Source organism: Malaclemys terrapin, chromosome 11 (assembly GCF_027887155.1).
Source record: "Malaclemys terrapin pileata isolate rMalTer1 chromosome 11, rMalTer1.hap1, whole genome shotgun sequence".
Lineage (NCBI taxonomy): Eukaryota > Metazoa > Chordata > Testudines > Emydidae > Malaclemys > Malaclemys terrapin.
Window position 1 is genome coordinate 51,659,810 of NC_071515.1, and position 19,549 is coordinate 51,679,358.

At 40.5% G+C, this 19,549-nt stretch overlaps 1 protein-coding gene across 2 annotated transcripts in view; it reads right to left on the reverse strand.

Moving 5' to 3' along the window:
- The window catches only part of GALNT13 (polypeptide N-acetylgalactosaminyltransferase 13), a 340,614-nt gene that overhangs the window by 158,325 nt on the left and 162,740 nt on the right, over positions 1 to 19,549 (reverse strand). For both annotated transcript variants that reach the window (XM_054044511.1, XM_054044510.1), the window contains exons 4-6: positions 8,316 to 8,482; positions 5,792 to 5,999; positions 2,810 to 2,980 (exon numbers count right to left, since the gene is read on the reverse strand). In XM_054044511.1, coding sequence (XP_053900486.1) covers positions 2,810 to 2,980; positions 5,792 to 5,999; positions 8,316 to 8,482 — 546 coding nt within the window. The remainder of the gene's footprint in view (positions 1 to 2,809; positions 2,981 to 5,791; positions 6,000 to 8,315; positions 8,483 to 19,549) is intronic.

Sequence of the window (19,549 nt, forward strand, 5' to 3'; positions counted from 1 at the left end):
GTAAGACAACTCCCACCTTTTCATGCTCTCTGTATGTGTATATATATCTCCTCAATATACGTTCCATTCTATGCATCCAAAGAAGTGGGCTGTAGCCCACGAAAGCTTATGCTCTAATAAATTTGTTAGCCTCTAAGGTGCCACAAGTACTCCTGTTCTTTTTGCGGATACAGACTAACACGGCTGCTACTCTGAAACCGATTTTATAGGGACAGTCCCAATTTTGCGGTCTTTTTCTTATGTAGGCTCCTATTACTCCCCACCCCCTGTCTGATTTTTCACATTTGCTGTCTGGAGGTTGACACACAAAGCACCACACAGGGATGTGAGGGAACAAAGAGCCAGGACAGGAGGAGCATGGAGGATGGAGCCACCAGGTGAGGAGAAAGAGAGGCTGAGCCAGTGGGGTAGTGGTAAGAATTAACCCTTGGGATTTTACACAAACATCTCAGCATTCGTGAAACAGCTATTGAGGGGCTTTGCAGATGATAGCAGTAAAATTTGACCCGGGGGAAGATAGTTTCCTTACTTGTGGTGTATTTCCCTCACCATTCTAATTTTGCTCTTTGGGACAATATTTGCTCGTGGCCAGTCCATCAATAGCTGTGTGTGTGTGTGTGTGTGTGTGTGTGTGTGTGTGTGTACACTATATACTGTACAGTATGTATACATTTCTAGAACATTTCTGTGGAATACCTTTTAACTACACACAGGTCATTTACAAGTCCACATTATGGGCCAGAATCTCCAGCTGAGTTATAGCCCTTCTGCACCATTTAGGTGCTACAAAAGGAGCTGTAATTCAGCTGCAAACACCCAGAAGAAAATTCACCAGACAGAGGCACGTCTGCACTGCAGTCAGGCCCTGAACCTCTGATCTCCACACCCCCTTCCCGGGAAGGAGGTACCGGTACATTATGGATGGGGATGGCACCTGGTTAAGCTTTGCTCTGCCCCGTACTTCTCTACTGCTGTAGGATCCATAAAGGAACCATCATTGGCACGTGCTACTGCTGCCAAGAAGCATCTTAACTTTGATTCTTGGAGCTACTTCCAGCCCCAAAGCTCAGAGCCAGAATCAGTTCCCTGACAGCCATCCCCGAGTCCATGCCACACCCAGCAGCGCTGGAAAGCATTAAGCCCTAAATGTGAAGCATGGCTAACATTTACAGTGGTAATTATTTTAAAAGTCAACATTTATCACCTATGGTACCCATGGTACTCTTACCTTACACTAGAAATAGGCAATAATTGTGGTATCCCCAATACCATGTTGTGGTAATGATCAAAAATTGCTGGCAGTTTAAATAGGGCGATTATATACTGCCCAGCGTCCAATTCCCCAAAGCAATTTCCAAACAGAATTTGGCACATGCTTTCTAGTCAAAGACTTAAGAGCCATATCCTGGCCCCCTTAAATACAGGCAACCGGCATGGAGGAGTCGCCAGAGCAGCAATAGCCGGCCCTACCCCTCCTCTCCTGGCCCTGGCATAACAGTCTACTCACAGGTGTGGTCAATGCACCGGCTATTCTGAAGAATAGACCCTTGGAGGTTGGCTGCAGCAAGGTGCAATTTGGACTCAGATTGAGGGGACAGAAAGGTGTCAGAAAGCCACCTTTGACCCTCCCCCTCTCAGCTGTGCGAAAGCATTTAGTCCTTATGTTCTACATACCAAGATTCTGTAGTTTTTCCTAATAAATAAGTGGAAGAAAAGATGGTTCCTGATAACTTCATTGTCAAGCAGAAATATATTAGAAAACCTAAACCCACAAAAACCCAAGACTCTGAAGAACATAGAATTATAGATTTCTGCCCTTTCAGACGTACATAATCATGAAAATTTCTTTTATTATCCATTGTCTTGTCTGGAAACCTTTCTTTTGGCTGCATTGTGAACTATTTCAATCTGAGCTGGCTCTCTCTTTATCTGCCTGTTACACACTGTCATGCGACATGAAGTCGGGAAAATTCCCAATCCAGCATTATGCCTCGAACATGTTTGAAATCATTGTTTCAGCTTTTCAATACCTTCATATTCAATACCTTCACTGTCATGAGGACCATTATAGCTATTAGAGTTGAGCAAATAATCCATAGCAAATAATTTCCTCAATGAATGTCACTTTTTTTTTCTGTTCACAAATTTTCTACAAGCTGATAGCAAGTTTCTCAAATGTGTTAAAGTGAGTCACCAAATACTTTTTACAACTAATTCTTAGTCTGTAGATCAATCATGAACAATTCATTGACAGTAGTCAATACTAGAATATGAGAGATGTTTGTTAGATTTGATAGGACACGTACTGTAAGTATCAATTCTGTTCCCTGACTAGAAGAGCATAAATTTTAGAATCAAGTTTCTAGGGAAAATATTTGAATTTTACAAGTTCAGAAGTTATTCTCCACAAGTGCTTTCTAATAATAGCTTAAAATTCATTGTTTTCATGAACATGCTAGCCAATAAACTTCTTCACTAGAATATTTGAAGAAAATTAATACAAAGTGGACAAACACATCCAAACAAATTCATTTTTTATTTTATTGAATACTCATAGAAGAGCTTTAAGGCATTTGCTCAATTCTGATAACTATATTGCAGTGCTGTGAATAGGTGAGAAAATGGTCTTCTATTGTTTTAATCTAAAAGGTGTACCACACCTTTATGCTTTTTGGATATGTATACATTTTAATTTCAGTAAAGTATTAATAATTAAAAATGATTACCCACAAATAAAATACCGCAATGCTCACAATTATGCAATTTAGTTAAAGATAATACAATAGCATCCTTTGCCCAGTCTCCTTACCTTACAGCCAAGGTTCTGTCTCCTTTCCTTCTGTCCATCTCTCTCTGAGGAACAGGATACCAGCGAAAATTAAGCTTCCAGTTAAACCCTCCATATGTCATGTCTGACCCAGCCATGTATTCAAATGTATCGTCACTGATCACATCAATGATTGGACAGACAACAGTTTTTCTATAAGAAAAAATATTTATTAAAATAAGAAATTTCAATTTTAATGCATATTAATATGCTAGAGATCCCTTTCTGTTGAGGCTTCTCTGCATACAAATCAAGACCCACGCTAGAGTTTTTATTTGGAAACAAGATTATGCAAAATTAATTCTCTAGTTGTCAGATTTTTTTTTGCAAACCCTTTTTTCCCCCCATTTCTGTTTACATAGGCTTGCACTTCCTGAGTTTCACTCCAAGTTTAGCCTCCCAATTTCAAATCACAGCCCAGCTTTAAGCTACTAGATTTCAGGACTAGCTCATGGTAACCAACTAGGGGGTCCCCACAGTTTCCATTCAAACGCATTAAGTTGGTGCAGGTTAGGTCAAAAATTCATCTAGGTTCACTCAAACCTCAGCAAATCTGTCATGAATTTGGAATAAAACCTGAAACCTTAATGAAACATTTCATTATCATTTCATCACTTACTCTGTACAAGTATTTTTCTGGGGCTTTTGTACATATTTCCATTGCTCAATATTCTATAATAGAGTGATTTAATTGACTTTCAAGCTGATGTCCATGTTAACAAAATATCAGCTTAGAAGGCCAAACATGGTACAGACTATATAATGTGCATACACAGCATAATCTGTGTATTTGCTTGAAACTATGCAGAGTAACAACTTGTTTCTCAGTGTCCTCTGTATCAGTATGGGCTCTAGCTAAAGAGAAACCCCACAACTGAGCCAGACAGATTTTGAAATACACCTAAATTTTGCTACTGTTGTGCCAAGCGGACCTCTGTACCACATAGCTTTAACTTTTCTGCAACGGGTGCCATATGTTATTTTATCCCCAGTGAGATAGTTTTTCTCTTTGCTATGCTTGATGTTTTATCAGTTCATAATTTTTAACATTGTTTATAACATATGGGTCAAAAAGTAAAGTGTAAAAATCCCCTATACATTAGTGAAACATTAGAATAAGATGCAATTAGAGCACCACAATTTAAAAGATTGTGCATTTCCCTAACACTCCAATAACAGCTGCACAAATTATTGTAAACAATTAGTAAAGCATATTATAGTAAACGGCATCCATAAGGGTGCAACAGTCAGCTTTCTTTCATGCCTCTTGTGTATTTGTGGTCTTCTCTCACACGCAAAAAAGATGATCTTTAAATTGGTTTGGTTCAGACACAGGTGATTTTATTATCTCCTAGCACTTGCGGTCACTGAGATGATGATGCACGGGGGAAGGCCATCAAACGAGAAGCAGCAAGCTTAGATGCACTACACAGTGAGTTATGCAGCCTTGACACACACCCCCAGTAAACACCAGATCAGACTGCTGATTCCTATCCCCATGCACAGACATCCACCTCCTTCAAGCAAGCAGGGACACAGGGCCGGCTCCAGGAACCAGATCAGCAAGCAGGTGCTTAGGGCGGTCAAGGGGAAGGGGCGGCACGTCGCGCTCTTCGACGGCGGGTCCCTCGGTCCCTCTCGGAGGGAAAGGCCTGCTGCAGAATTGCCGCCGAAGAAGAAAGCAGCGTGGTGGAGCTGCCGCCGCCGATCACAATCACAGCCTTTTTTTTTTTCCCCCGCCGCTTGGGGCGGCAAAAACCCTGGAGCCGGCCCTGCAGGGACATTGCTGCATTTCTTACCCTAAGAGTAAAACTGAACTGATATTATAAAGTTTCTCCAGTTGCTCCCTACATATATGAACCATTCCCGCCCATCTCCTTTCCCTATACCCTCTCCTCTGTAGCGACATGCTCCACATAAACCCCATATCCCTTCTCTACACAAACAGGGGTGAAAAAAACTCTTTAGTTGTTGCTGCAGCATTCAATTGATGCAGTGAAGCTTCTTTCCTTCAATGCATAGCCCTGTCCCCTTACTCTAACACATCTGCCCTCCTCCCCACAGTCACCCATCCTCCTCCAAACACAGGAGACACTCCACCCATCTTTAACCCCAGCAGCTGCTGTAGTAACTGGTTGCTGTTGCCCCTCTGCTCTCTGGATCACTCAAGGAACATTTTGTGGAGATCTCTTGCAGTCCATCTGCTTCACAAATAGAGGCAAAGAGTCTTTTTTGGCCTTGAACACAACAGAGTTTGTAGATAGGTAGGCAGGCAAGCAGGTATTCTCACTCTCACAGACACAGACACAGAGTTGCTTCCTCAACATGAAACACAAGTGTATGGAATTTGCTTTTTAGAGTAATAGCAAAAAGTGATGATAGCAAGGCTTTCGGGCTCTGATTTCTGTTTTTGACTGGGGATTCACTTATGCACATAAACTGAGCAGGTACACATTGCACCATCCACTTGGAAGACAGGATAAGCATAAATTCCAATTGCTTGTGAGCTCACAAGAAGACAACAGATGGGGAGAGTGGAGGAATGCATCGCATACACAAGCACTCGTGAACCAAACAAAGGGGGCAGGTGAGTTTGCCAACCAAAGATTGGATAGGTGCCACAGAAATAAAAGGCTTCACTTATTAACTATTATTACCAGCTCCAGTAACAGAGACCCTGTAGGAATAAAGATACAATAACTATTAAAGCATCTTAACCTGATAAAAATATTTATTGAGAAATTAAATGTAAGAGAAAAAGTACTGACCCATTTATTTAAACTAAAAAATGTTGTCGGGTTGATGACTTGTTTTCAGTGTGTTCAGGCCAAAGAAGATTCATTTTATAGCCAAGATATAATCACACTGAAAATAAAGGGTTATAATGGAAGCTCTGACAGACCCTTAGCTAGAGCAGTGTAGTAGGCATTGTCATCAGGCAGAAGAACATATATCCATCCTTACCTGTCTTCCTTTATTCTTGCCAGCAGGGGCTCAAGCCAGCCTAAAGTGCATTCACAGTGTGCATCCAGGAAAGTTATGACCTTGCCCGTAGAAGCCGCTGCTCCTCTGAGCCGAGCACGGATCAGTCCTGACCGTTGTTCCATCCTAATAATTTTTACTGGCACTTCCAAATTTTTCACATAATTTTCTAATGAGGCTTTCAGAAAATCTGCCAAATGCAATTTAAAAACATAAGAAAAACTTTTGTTCAAACTAGATTCAGCAGTCAGTGAGGATTCAAAATAGAACAGTAATGCATCATACTGGTCACTCAGAGTAATTCTTGGACAATATTCTCATGAATAAATATTGAAAGACCAAAGGTCCTGAAAGCACAATACAGGAAATACAGACATGTTTGTCAATTTTCTGAAGAATGAGAGATAAGTTTCCAGGTCATGGAGGCTTACATTAGGACACTGCTCACATTCTAGGATTGCAATATAGTTCTGGTTAAATGGGTCCCATGAGAAGACCATGCAAATAAAAGATTTCAAATGGAAAAGATTATGATTAATTTCCTACTTATAGCACTGGTCAGTCAAAGCTGAGTGTAAATTCAATCTAGAAATGTGTACTTTGATTAAATATATGTTTTTGCTATTTTGTTGTAGAGCAGGGGTCGGCAGCCTCTGGCACGTGGCTCGCCAGGGTAAACACCCTGGCGGGCCGGGCCAGTTTGTTTACCTGCCGCATTGGCAGGTTCAGCCGATCGTGGCTCCCACTGGCCGTGGTTCACCGCCCCAGGCCAATGGGGGCTGCAGGAAGCAGCGCGGGCGAAGGATGTGCTGGCCGTGGCTTCCCGCCAGGGTGCTTACCCTGGCGAGCCGCGTGCCAGAGGTTGCCGACCCTTGTTGTAGAGTCTAAGTTTAGTTTTCAAATAAATCCACTTTTAATAAGCTTCTTCAGCAGTTTGGGAGCTTCCATAACATACCATTTCCCTATGTATGAGGGTCATGTTAAGTACTTTGACACCTTGCTTCTCTTTGATGTCTGATTTGGAAGGGAGCAACAAAAAAGTCCAGCTAGGGGGAAAAACCCAGAGCAGTGGAAGCAAGATAGAAGCCAGTGCAACATATTTCTCCCTCCCCAAAACCCCTTAGTAACAGCTGCACATTGTGAGTGTGAGGAAGAGAGCCGCGGTTCCCCTCTACCCTCTATCCTTTGAAACAGGGATATGTAGTTGGGTAGCCATGTATATGCTAATGCTACTTAGGGCAGTACTAAACATCAGCTCTGTAACTGCAATCCCTCCATGGGGCACACCTCACAGAGTAGAGGATGCCAGTAAGGGAGCCATACTGCATGGAGGGAAGTTTTCAGTCACAAAAACAGCTTTTGACCACTTTAATATTTTGGAAGGAAAAACAAATGCTAAAAATGTGGAACTGGGGAAAGCCAAAAAAATTCAGTTGCTTCGCATGTCAAAATAATTGCACAGCCCTGTGCCTGATATAATGTGACAGCTATATAATGCTGAACATGATATGATGCTGTAGCTAATCAGTGGATTAAAAAAAGACAGTACCTTTCATACTGTGCAATAAGCTTCAAATTCCCCTGCATTTATTTTTACACCGCTGAAGATATAGGACAGTAACACACCTGCCTATGGTAAAACCTCCATGAGGAGGACAGAAGGCTCAGGAAAATTTTTGAGGTGCATCTTGCAGTAATTGCTGAAGGTTTCCCTCGGGGGATAGGTTTTGGAACCCATAGAGAAATCAGGCAACACAGCTTCCAAATCCTGCAGTCCTCCTGGTGCAGTGCTGGGCAAACATTTTGACATCCAAAGCAAATACACTGACATTTTTTGGCTTTTTTAACAGTTCCATTATTTTAGCATTTTTTTATTTCTAAAACATTAACATTGTCCAAAGCAGTTTTTGTTACTGAAAACTGCTTTTTCTACCCTCAAATAGTTTTTTAAACCAGTAATTGAGGCTATGTGAAACTCAGGCACAAAATACATTAAAAACAAAAACCAAAGAATAATCTGAGGAAACTGTTCGAGCTTCTGACATTCAAGCAAGTTTAAACCTCAAGGGTGAGTCATTTCCTTGTTAGGAGAGAAATGAGCGACAGAGACATGGGACACTATATTCTTCATGATATTTTTTATTGGGAATATTGGCACAGCTCTCACAAATCTCTCTGTAAACATTCAGTTCCAGTCAGAATATTTGTCAATTACTGCTACAGGAACATCCATTTCTTAGCACCTTTCCAAATATATTAAAATCCTTTATGACCAGTTGTCCAACATGGTCACTGAAAAACACCATTATTACTGAGCTACTTAATCCAGGAAACAATCAAAACTGCGCCTCTCTAGAGTTGGGGGTCAAATTCATTACTGGTAAAATTCTATTGATTTACAATCCGTTCTGCAGGGTTCTCAAATGTGACACTAACAAAATATGTACATTTTAAATCTATCAAATTATTATAGCTATCCATAAGAAAATGAGAGCAAGGGTCATACCTCTTTCACTGGCATCATCCACCAAGATAACCTCAGAAAGCAGATAGTGTGGGGATCGGTTTATAACACTGTAAACAGTTCGAAGCAAAGTACTCCAGGCTTCATTATGAAATACTATAACTACACTTGTATTTGGGAGTTCATCAGGGTAGACTTTTGTCTTGCATCTGCCAAAGAGAAAAAAGATAAAATAATCTTTTTATAAATTCATTTTCCAGTGCTATGTAACAAGATGACAGGTTATCAAGTTCTGGAAATTGAGCTTCAAGATTGCTGGAAAGCTCACCGTTCAGTAGGATATGAATCTCTCTAGACTCTCCCCCCCTCCATCCATGCTCCCCTCAAAAAACAAAACAAAACAAATCACACAGATTCTCAGGCATAGGGTCTTGAATACTGTATTCTGGCTAGGAAAAACTATCAGCAAAAAGACTAAAGCTGCAAATAAAATTTTGTACCAGATTTCCCAAATCATAGAATCATATGAAGAATTAGCATTTGCATCCAAGAAATAATGCAGTGCACACACACACACACGCGCGATGACCCTACCCATCAAGCTTGGATAAAATGGGACCCAGCACTGAGCAACACTGGAAGTGTCTTAAAACTGAAACCTAAAAATGAATATTTTTCAAAAAACTCCAGTTTGCCCATTATACAGAAGGATGGAACTAAAACCTTTTATCCCCGTCCTCTAAAATTTGGGGGTGGGGAAGTCACATAATGGAACCCTAAATACCAGCCACTCCTGGTTTCAGTAAAGAAAATTCACCGGAGGCGTTTTGCAAATCCCAAATCAAAATACAGTCTCCTCAACCCATCTCTAATATGTGCACTTCACATGCACGGGCAGATATTATAATACCAACAGTACTTGTCGTCAAAGCCAAGACACTTCATTCTAATATTTTCAGCATTGCTACTTAACAAAATATTTTAGATATATTGATAAATGTTAGCTAAACGTAAAGTCATTTTATGGCTCTATTTTCATCTTTGTGATCCCGATTTCAAGAAAGCACTTAAACACATGCTTACCTGCAAGTTCAGTGCTTACCTACAGTAACCACCCATCCCTAATTGGGCGGGATAGTCCCAAAATGTACATTTCAAGTCCCAGGCTGAATGACTCTGGGACAGCATTTGTTCTGGATTCCCTGCAGTGCCTATCCATGCCTGCCTGAAGCTCAGGGGCAGTGCCAGCCCCTTCTTGGTGGTGGTGGGGGAGGGGCTGAGGTGGGCCTTTGGCCCCCCCTTGCCACAAGACCCTGCCCCCTGCTGCTCCTCTTCCCCCCAAGGCTCTGTCCCTGGACACAGATACTATGGTCCCACACCCAGGATAGGTGGAGAGTTCAGGGATCCCCGCATCAGCCCGGGCTCCCTGGGTGGCTCTTACAACTGTCTGGCTTCGGACTTGGGCCCCAAGCAGGAGCCCCGCCCCCGACCATTTTTTGCATTTTGAAAAGCTGGTCACCCTATGCTTACCTGTCCCGAGGCCTATACGTGGTAATGATTGTTTACTATAGATAAGCTAAGAACATGTTTATACATTCCTCTTTAAACATTTTCTTTGAAATGTTTTAAATCTGAAAATGTATGTTAACTAATGTTACAGGCAGAGAAACTCTTTTGTAGTCTACTGGCCTTTTCTGACTTGGTGTGCTATAATTCTCACACAAGAGCAATGTATCTCTGTTGTCCATAATATTTTAATACTAGGGTTACCATATTTAAAAATAAAAAAATAGGACACTCCATGGCGCCCCGGCCCCGCCCCTTTCCCACCCCGCCCCCACCCCTTCCCCGCCCTAACTCCGCCCATTCCCCAAAGTCCCCGCCCTAACTCCCCCTCCTCCCTCCCAGCCACGCGAAAAGGGCTGCCCAAGCGCTACCTGCTTCACGGTTTGCTGGGCAGCCTCCAGACCCTGCGCCCCCAGCCGGCGCTTCCCCAGCATAGCTGGAGCCCGGGAGGGGAAGCACCCAGCCGGGGGCGCAGGGTCTGGAGGCTGCCCGGCAAACCCGTGAAGCCGGTAGCGCTCGGGCTTCGGGCAGCCCCCATGCCTCCGGACCCTGCGCCCCCGGCCGGGCACTTCCCCTCCCGGGCTCCAGCTGCTCTGCTCCTCCCCTGACTCTTCGGCTCTGTTTAAGAGCCAAGCTGCCCAAGCCAGCGCTACCGGCTTCAGGCAGCCCCCTTGCCTCCAGACCCTGCCCCGCCAGAGCAGAGCAGCTGGAGCCGGGGAGGAGAAGTGCCCGGCCAGTGGCTGGGGTCCGGAGGCAAGGGGGCTGCCCAAAGCCGGTAGCACTGGCTCGGGCAGCTTGGCTCTTAAACAGAGCCGAAGTCTGAGTCAGGGGAGGAGCAGAGCAGCCGCGGGAGAGGAAGTGCCCGTCCGGTATTTTTCCCCAGACATGTTCGGCTTTTTGACAATTCCCCCCGGACGGGGGTTTGATTGCCGAAAAGCCGGACATGTCCGGGAAAAACCGGACATATGGTAACCCTATTAATACTCACCATGCTGCAGAAAATCAGTACAACTAAAACTATATCTTGTGCTATCTCCCTAGTATTTACACTGGGTTAGTCAGTCAAGTTACTTTTTGATTTAGGAGTCAGAAGAATGACAGAATTAGGGCACTGAAGAAACATTATATCATCCATGTACTTTCCCCCACACTTATCATAACAAAACTCTTTGTAAAACTTTCTATTGCTTCTCTGACATGAAAACTTATATAAAACAGAGTCACAATGACAACCTTCAAAATTTAAGGGTGACATTTCCAGGTATGAAATATAGAAAAAAAATCTATTAGTCCACTGGTTTCCGTATTAGAGTCACAAGTCCATAGTGTGCTCTAGAAACCAGAGCAAAGAACCTCTCTTGATTGCTTGTCTCATCCATGTGGTACATCTTGCCCATTATTGCAGGAGAGTAAAACCAGGAGCTTTGTGATAAGTAAGCAGCTCTTCTGCCAGGTGAGCTTCAAAAGGAATCTCCTCCCAGCTGAGCCACAGGAATCATGCTAAATTTGTATGAACTGGAAACTGTTCTTTGCAGATCTTATAGCTATGTATAATTTGGAAGCAATCATTGAGGAAGTTAGTCAAACAACATGGCCTTAGAGCAGCAAGCTATTCATTTGCTTAATGAGCTTTAAAATCCAAGGAGAAAGGTGGTACATATTAGTCCTTGTTTTCCTAAATACTGTGCGGGCCTAATTAACTATACATTTGGGCATCAATGATGATTTAAATTTACAGGGTTCATGAAAAAAATGGCTTTATATATTATCATCTGTGCGGATGGTGGTAGTTTAGTTAGAGTAACCCAAAGAAATGTGAGCAAAATAGGGCAGTATCTCAGAAAGGAACATTGTTTCCTTTGCAAAAGTTAGTAAATGTTTTCTTAAAAACATATGATGTTCAGTTGTCCCCTGAAGATATATTGTGGACAAACCTGATAACTAAATTCAGTCAATGAAGTATGAAATGGAAGGATTTCAATGCAAAGCACAACATAACTTTAACAACCAATGCCCTCATAATGTAATGTCATGGTTGAAGGGGTTATTTCGGTACTGTTTATTTCCTTTACCTTTTTCTGATATTGTTATACAAGTTTTATTATTTCAGTAATGATTGGTATTTGATTTTAAACAAAAACAGACTAGATTAAAACTACTTGAAGCGAACTATTAAAATGAGATTGTATAGGCTATCAAATATTTTCATCATGGTATTATAATGGCAAAAGCAATAAGAAACACATATCCGTGTTTTTATAAATCAGACTCCTGTAAGGGGTTCAGTAGTCTGGAAAGGTTGAGAGCCACTGTATTATAGGAAGTCTTTCTAGATTATCACAATGGTCCGCTCTGGCCTTGGAATCTATCAGTCTATAAGCCTGTTGTGGTAGTATGCTGCTATGGATCAAATCACTAGAGAAGGATCCTAAACAAACTGATAATATATTACATGACACTAACTGATAGTCATTATAATCTTTTAGCTGTTTGAAGGCCTATGTGAATTAAGTTTGGTGTTCTTAGTACCATTCCCAATGTACATCACACAAATCATCACAGCTAGTCATTCAAGTGATTTTCTAGAGCACATCACAAAAGCCACCATCCAAATTGCCACTAACTGTCATGTACAACAAAGAAGGCATGGAGACTGAATTATGCTCGAGTCTAGTGCAGTTGAGGCTGGTCCATATGGGAAGCTTGTCCTACACTAAACTTGTTTGGTGGATAAACTAGGACTGATTAGTTTCCAGCACACACACTTTCATAAGTATTAAATTCACTTTTAAAAAAATTAAAGAAAAACAGTAACATTACACACATGGTGGGTGTATCATCATTAGTCTTGTTCTTACTGTAATTCACATTTTCAATTACCAAAAGTGCAATAGAAAATGATCACAATCTATAATAAAAGACACCAACTGTTCTAGAAAATAAAATTCAGACAAGTGACATATTTGATAATTTTCAACTAATATTTTCATCCCAAATACATTAATATAATCATATGTGAATGACACATTCAATGAAAAACATAATTACTTTATATTTTAAAAAACTTGCTTCCAGATGACCAAAGTACTGTTCTAAGAGTTACATAAACAAACATAACCAACCTGTGTGGAGTTTTTATATGACTATTAAAGAGAAAATTTAAATGATATATGAAGATAACAGTATAAAAGGATATAGGGTGTTCTAAGGTAAAGTTGCATGTACAGGTATTACAGCATACAAAGTTCTTCTTGCAATGTACAGATAGCAATGTTGCCAAGTAATAAAAGCTAAAAGACCCAACCATGATTCCCTGTTCTCAAAGGGTTGTTACACAAATAATGTTGTTCTGAAGTGGACATTATTACTTTCCCTCACTAAACTGAAATAACCATTCACTATCATGGAACCATAAATGGCAGCCAGACTTCCAAATATTCGTTCTTAGTATTTGTGGCAGGTTAACTTTTCCAATTACTACCACCTGCCAGATGGTATAATATATAATGCAGCACACATGTCCAACAGAGTTAGTGATGTCACCAAATAAGGAGTTATGGGACACTGTTAGGGCACAGAATTTCAGGTGAAGGGAAAAATATTTTCAGAACGGTTTTCTACAACTGCTTAGAATCCTGGAGTTTTAAAATTTTACCAGTCCTACAACAAGGGAGCAGCATCTTTCTTACAAGAATGCAAGAGTAATTCGGTAAACTCTACCCATCCTACAGTGTACAGTTTCAAGGTTCATGAGCTCAAAAGTATCTCCCACAGCCCGAGGTTAAAATCCATTAATATCTGTAGTTCTCCTTTAACAATGTCTTAATTCTGAACAGTTTATCACTTGATTTAATGACATTTTACTCACTTGGTACTATATATAGATGTGCAGAAGTTAAAGACCTTTCACTTTATATTGCTGAAATGATTAAAAGGATTCATGTTGTATTTTTTCCTATTTAAAGGTGCATCACATCAAAAGAGTGATGAATAAATCAACTGCTATTGATCCTGTAATTATAAACACAAAGGAATCATTCTCTGCCTTCTCCAGGTCATTTACAATCCATTCTGATGGTTAGAAATATACTAGTGATTGAAATGTTTTCCTAAAAACATCACTTTTGCTTGTATAGTTGTCAGATGTTGCTTTGGGAATACACATGTAGTAAATACAGCTGTTTAAATGTGAAAAAGATACATTTTCCAAGATGAATAACATGGAAACAGAGTGAGAGTATGTAACTATTTACCATCTTTCCACTTGACTGTGCGCAAATTACGTTAACAAGCTGGTACATTGTGATTTTATCCTTTTCAGAATTGTACTGATGTTTTTAGCGAAGCAACTGAAGACAATATCTCACACATGAACGAAAGCAAAATTGTCTATAAGATGAGAAAATGCAATTGCTCTAGACATTTGTATTACATATGTTGCAGTATTAAGACCAAATCTAAAGTGTGTTAAGTATACGTAATTTAGACGACTTCTTGGATTTTTGCATGGTAATTTATTTGTTACCCTTTATTGCTCTATAGCAACAAAATTACTTTTACCTTTTTACTTTTAATTACTGTTTAAGACTTGTAATACTGATCCTTTGTATGCTTCCTATATGTAAGAGCTGTTGAATTTACTACATAGTGAATAAAATGTTTAATGAACCTTGCAAAATTGCTGATATTTTATGTTTCATAGTTGTTAAAATTTACACACATTTGGGGTAATTTTACCACCCTCTACTGCATTTTTCAAGAAACACAGAACAAAGAAAGTCTCTTTCTGTGACTATTCAGAAAAATAATACGATTTAGGAAATACGTGTCACAATTTTTTAAATTTTTCTTATTTATTATGGGACAACACATGGCTTCTGAAAAATGATAGCCATATAACATTAAAATGCAAACTCACTCATTCACTTACCCTAACAATACAGAACAATTACATTCATGTTTTATGAAAAACAACATATTTATTTTAATAACCTCTTTTTCTTGAATCACTTGAAGCTGTTCCAGGACTCTCTCAAATACATTATTATAGCTTTTTTTAAAAAAAATGTATACACTCATCCTATGTAACATGTCTCAAGGCATACATTTTATGCCATACAAAATTTCCAAGAAAAGAAACACTCTTCACCTTCACCAATCAACCTCTTAAGCAAACACTTGAGAAAAGGAATGGGCTTTCCACCATGCCCTAGATGTCAACAGTCCTGGACTCTAAGACTACCAGAAAAATCAAGTTCCTGAGTTGGAGGCTCTTTAATAAGAACTGTGTAAAAGAGGATGCATCTTCTTCAATATCCTCATTGAAGAGATACTAGAAAAATGAAGAGTGTGAAGCTCAGTAAGTAACAGGGTAGGCAAAGGAGAGGGAATCAGACTGCTGCTATAAAAACTCTAGTTTCTGCTTTTACAGATATGGTTGGAACATGCATAAACCACAACTATGTTGACTACATTTTAAGGAAAGAGAAATGCTTTTTGCTGGCACACAGAGATCACCACAAGAGCCTATTTTTAACTGTTTTGAAATACTCCTTCAGATGATTGAACGGTTGAATTTTAGCCAAAAGTACACCTCTACCCCGATATAACGCAACCCAATATAACATGAATTCGGATATAATGCGGTAAAGCAGTGCTCCGGGGGGGTGGGGCTGCGTACTCCAGTGGATCAAAGCAAGTTCGATACAATGCGGTTTCACCTATAACGCGGTAAGATTTTTTGGCTCCTGAGGACAGCGTTATATCAAGGTAGAAGTGTATTTAACAGAATTTTTTCTGCTTCTATCAAAAAGAAGAGCCAAAAACTATATTAAATTTCCCTGAAGAATTTACTAAGGTTATTATTCACCAGACCTGGAATTACACAAATTTCTAATTTTTTATATTATTGTTTTGACAGCCTGATGTGCATTGACTGCATTGCATTTCACAATAAGATATGAAAGTACTAAATGTGCTACTATGGCAGTATGTGAACAAGAGAGAACTATGTTAAGTTATGCACACAGACAAGTAGTGCATTTCAGTCCTTAAAGTAGAAACTTTCTGTGAATTGCTAAGAATTTCTTGCCTGTAGACTTTTGCTACTAATGGCACAGAATGCTCTTGGATAAGAGAAATGAAATATTAGATAGCCTTCCAATAGTCAGTTTAGTTAGAAAACACACGTTATTCTCAAAAGACAAGCGCCTCCAGACACTAAACACAGGACTTGAAAAATGGTCCATCAGCACCATGCGATTCTCTGGGCTTTCCTTTGGAATTGTTTTGCATACTCGTCCCATTGATTCACAGGATTATATGAAATGCCAAAAACAACCCTAAAGTGTAAAGCTTTAGGAAGATGGGTAGACAAACTTTCCTCAATAACAGGGGGTGACATTTCCAAACCCTGGCTGGACATACCATAATGTTATACCCTTGTTCTCTTTGTGCTTGTTCCACTTTTTCTCCTCCCTCTTTGTCCCTTTTCAGCTTCAATCCTCATGCCATCAGCTTGGGCCAGGTTTAAGATGTAAGTGTTATATTCCAGCATAGTCTAGTAGAGTATTTTTTTCAGCTGAAGACTCAAGACCTTTGTTCGGCCAGTACATTGCTTCTTCAAAAAGCTCCTGTACAATACATACCAACCGAAACAGTATAATCCAGGATGGGGGAGAGGAAATCTGCACACATTTTTTTTTGCACATATTATCATAAAAATTCTCAGTACAGGGTACTTCCTGAGTATTAATGATTGGCTGATGTTAATGCAGCCACAAGCCATCAGTTCCTCCCAGATGGCCACTAATCCTCCATATTACCCTTTGCCTCCATCATTACTGTTTAAATATAAACACAAAGTCATGGCTTAAAAACTGAAAGCAATATTAAGATGTCAGAAAAGTCCATTCTTAATTTCACAGTAATACATGTTGAGAAAGGCCAATATTGTGGAATGGAAAAGTCATGAGTGATGAATAATATTATTTGCAATGAGACCTTTTGAAAGCTGGTCTGTTAAATATAATGGCATTGTAGTTAAGTGAACCACCAAGTCATCAGATGTTATATTGCTGATTAAGTCAATGAATTCACTCAGGCATCTACAGGTTTGATTGCTTTCCAGTAAACTTAATATCTTGCAGTTATTGTTGTATTGTCTATATTTACTATCAAGACCAGTTAATGTTCAAGAAAAGTAAATAGAGTTTACATTTTAAATGGGTTGTCACTTTCATAATGGTTATACTGAACATTTATTTATAAAATAATGAAACTCTGGTTAAAAAATTTAAACATATGTGTGACAAAAATGATAGAAAATGAAAAATTCAACTGATAAATTTCTGATATCTTAATTAAAATTTATTTAATTGTGGCTCACTAATGAAAATCCTGATGCATGGGAATTTTGTCCTTTTATTTTCATTTTCATCCTTTTTTGAGGTTCTCCCAGTTACCAACTTCAGATCCGGATCTAAAAGTTCGGAAGCGATCAGATAGGGCTGTTGCCTCATCCCATAATACGGATGGTGAACAGTCATTAGGTTTAGTTCTGATTCAAAATTTCCTCTAAATTTAGGTGTTACAGGCCCCTCTTGAAGTGCATGTTGACCTCTTTGGGCTGGTCCTGCTGGGAAGCTTTGTCTGCTCCTTAAGAAGCACAGGGCCTATTGCTATGGAGTGGGCTGGGTGAGTGAAGAGGGAGCAAGAGAAGGGAGTGGAGACCTATTATGGTCGATGGAGAGAAAAAGGAATAGGAAAACCACTGCTGGTGGAAGGAGAGCAGGGTTCCTGCTGCTCACCAGAGAGGAAGGGAGTGCTATATTGAGCTCCAGGCAGGCCTAGCTGCCTCAGTGCTGTGCTTGCCAGAAATGAGCTCAATGGAACGATGTATGTGAATACAGTTACTAGGTGCACACGCATGTACAGGCTCATAAGCAAGCACATCAGCAACTGAATTTGAAGCATTAGTTCTACAGATCCTGATGAACCTTTCACGTAAAGAGAAATTTCCCTCTATGTTGTACTGAACAGGGTACACAGATGAAAAGTCTTCTACCATGGATTACAGAAATGGATAAAGGAAACTTCATTCCCATATTCAAGTGAAAAGGCAAATATATTCACAGAAAGAATTAAATATTCATACTTTTCACTTAGTGCTGCCACCACAATTTTTGGAGAAAAAACACCCCAAAGCCTTGTGGTGTGACAGAATGGGAGGAATAGTGTTACTTTACCTCAAATCAAAGAGAATTCTAAAGCAAACAAGAGATTAAAAAAACCCAACAATGGCTGCTAAGGAGCCTCTGTCTGTGCTCTCAGTACTACTGAATTTAGGGATTTCATTTTAAAAGTTGCCCCCATGATAAAGCACTACAGTCACTCTTGGGTACCTTTTCTCTGATATTGTATAAACAAAGTTCATGAACACCAATAATATATTGACTAATGCCATAGAAATCTTCCCTAAAAAGTAAATGGAATGATGACTTGAAGGGCTCTTAAGTTTCCAACAGACAGCTACCAGATAAGCCTAAGACCACCTCTGTATTAGTTATTGCTGGTCATCCCTGCTTGCTTGCAGTCTATGGCTTCCTCCCCTCGCTACTTTAATAATCAACTAAATGAAGGAATGGTAAAGATATGTCATGATAAGGATTCTAGAGCTGCTGCTTACTTTCTTCCTAGTTATCTTGTATATTGTATTTAGTGTGGCCTAACTGGTTTGTAACTGTGCATATTCCATTAATGTATACATAATAAAAATACTTCCTGTCACCATGATTTGAGGTACTTTAAAGGCTCTAGAATCTTTTCCGGTACCGTCAGATCAAAGGTCAAGGAAATAGGTCTTATTTACTGTCTGAAAATGCCCATGCAAAGAATCACAAAACAGTGGAAGCAATGCCTTGAAGAAAGCCATTGTTCAAGGGGGGCAGTCTCTTACCACATGTCAAATGCCCAGGATTTTTCTACTTCCTGTGAATGCATTTCCCTTCTTTTCTCTTGAGGACTGGAACTAAGTTCCCTCTAAGCTGCGCGACCGCTATCAAGCAGGCTATCAAGGGCCACGCAGGTGGGGAGAGGTGCCTCTCCCATGGCCCTGGGCTGCTGTGGCAATAGAGGGCTGGGGGGGGGAGTCCTCTCTTGCCATGGCAGCCCTGGGGCAGCCTGCACCCCAAATCCCTCATCCCAGCCCCATCACAGAGCCCTCACCCCCTGAGCCCGCTCCTGCACCCCAAACTCCTCATCCCCACTCCAGAGCTCACACCCCCCATATCCCAGCCTTGAGCCCCCTCCCGCATCCCAAACTCCTCATCCCCGACCCCACCCCAGAGCCCTCACCCCCCCCTGCAAGAGCCCTCACTGCAACCTTCTGCCCTAGCCCTGAGCCCCTTCCCACACCCCAAACCCCTCATCCCCAACCCCCAGAGCCCTCACCCCAACCTTCTGTCCCAGTCCTAAACCCACCCCCACCACACATCACCTCCATATTGGTGCACATAAAATTCATTCCGCACATGGATGTAAAAAATTAGAGGGAACATTGGACTGGAATGATGCTTCCTTTATCCATTTCCTTAATCCAGAATAAAGAACTGTTCATTTCTATGCCCTGTTCAGTATAATTTAGAGGAAATATTTTCCATTCCATTTTTACCATATACAGATCCTCTTAATATCCTGGGCTTAGCCATCAT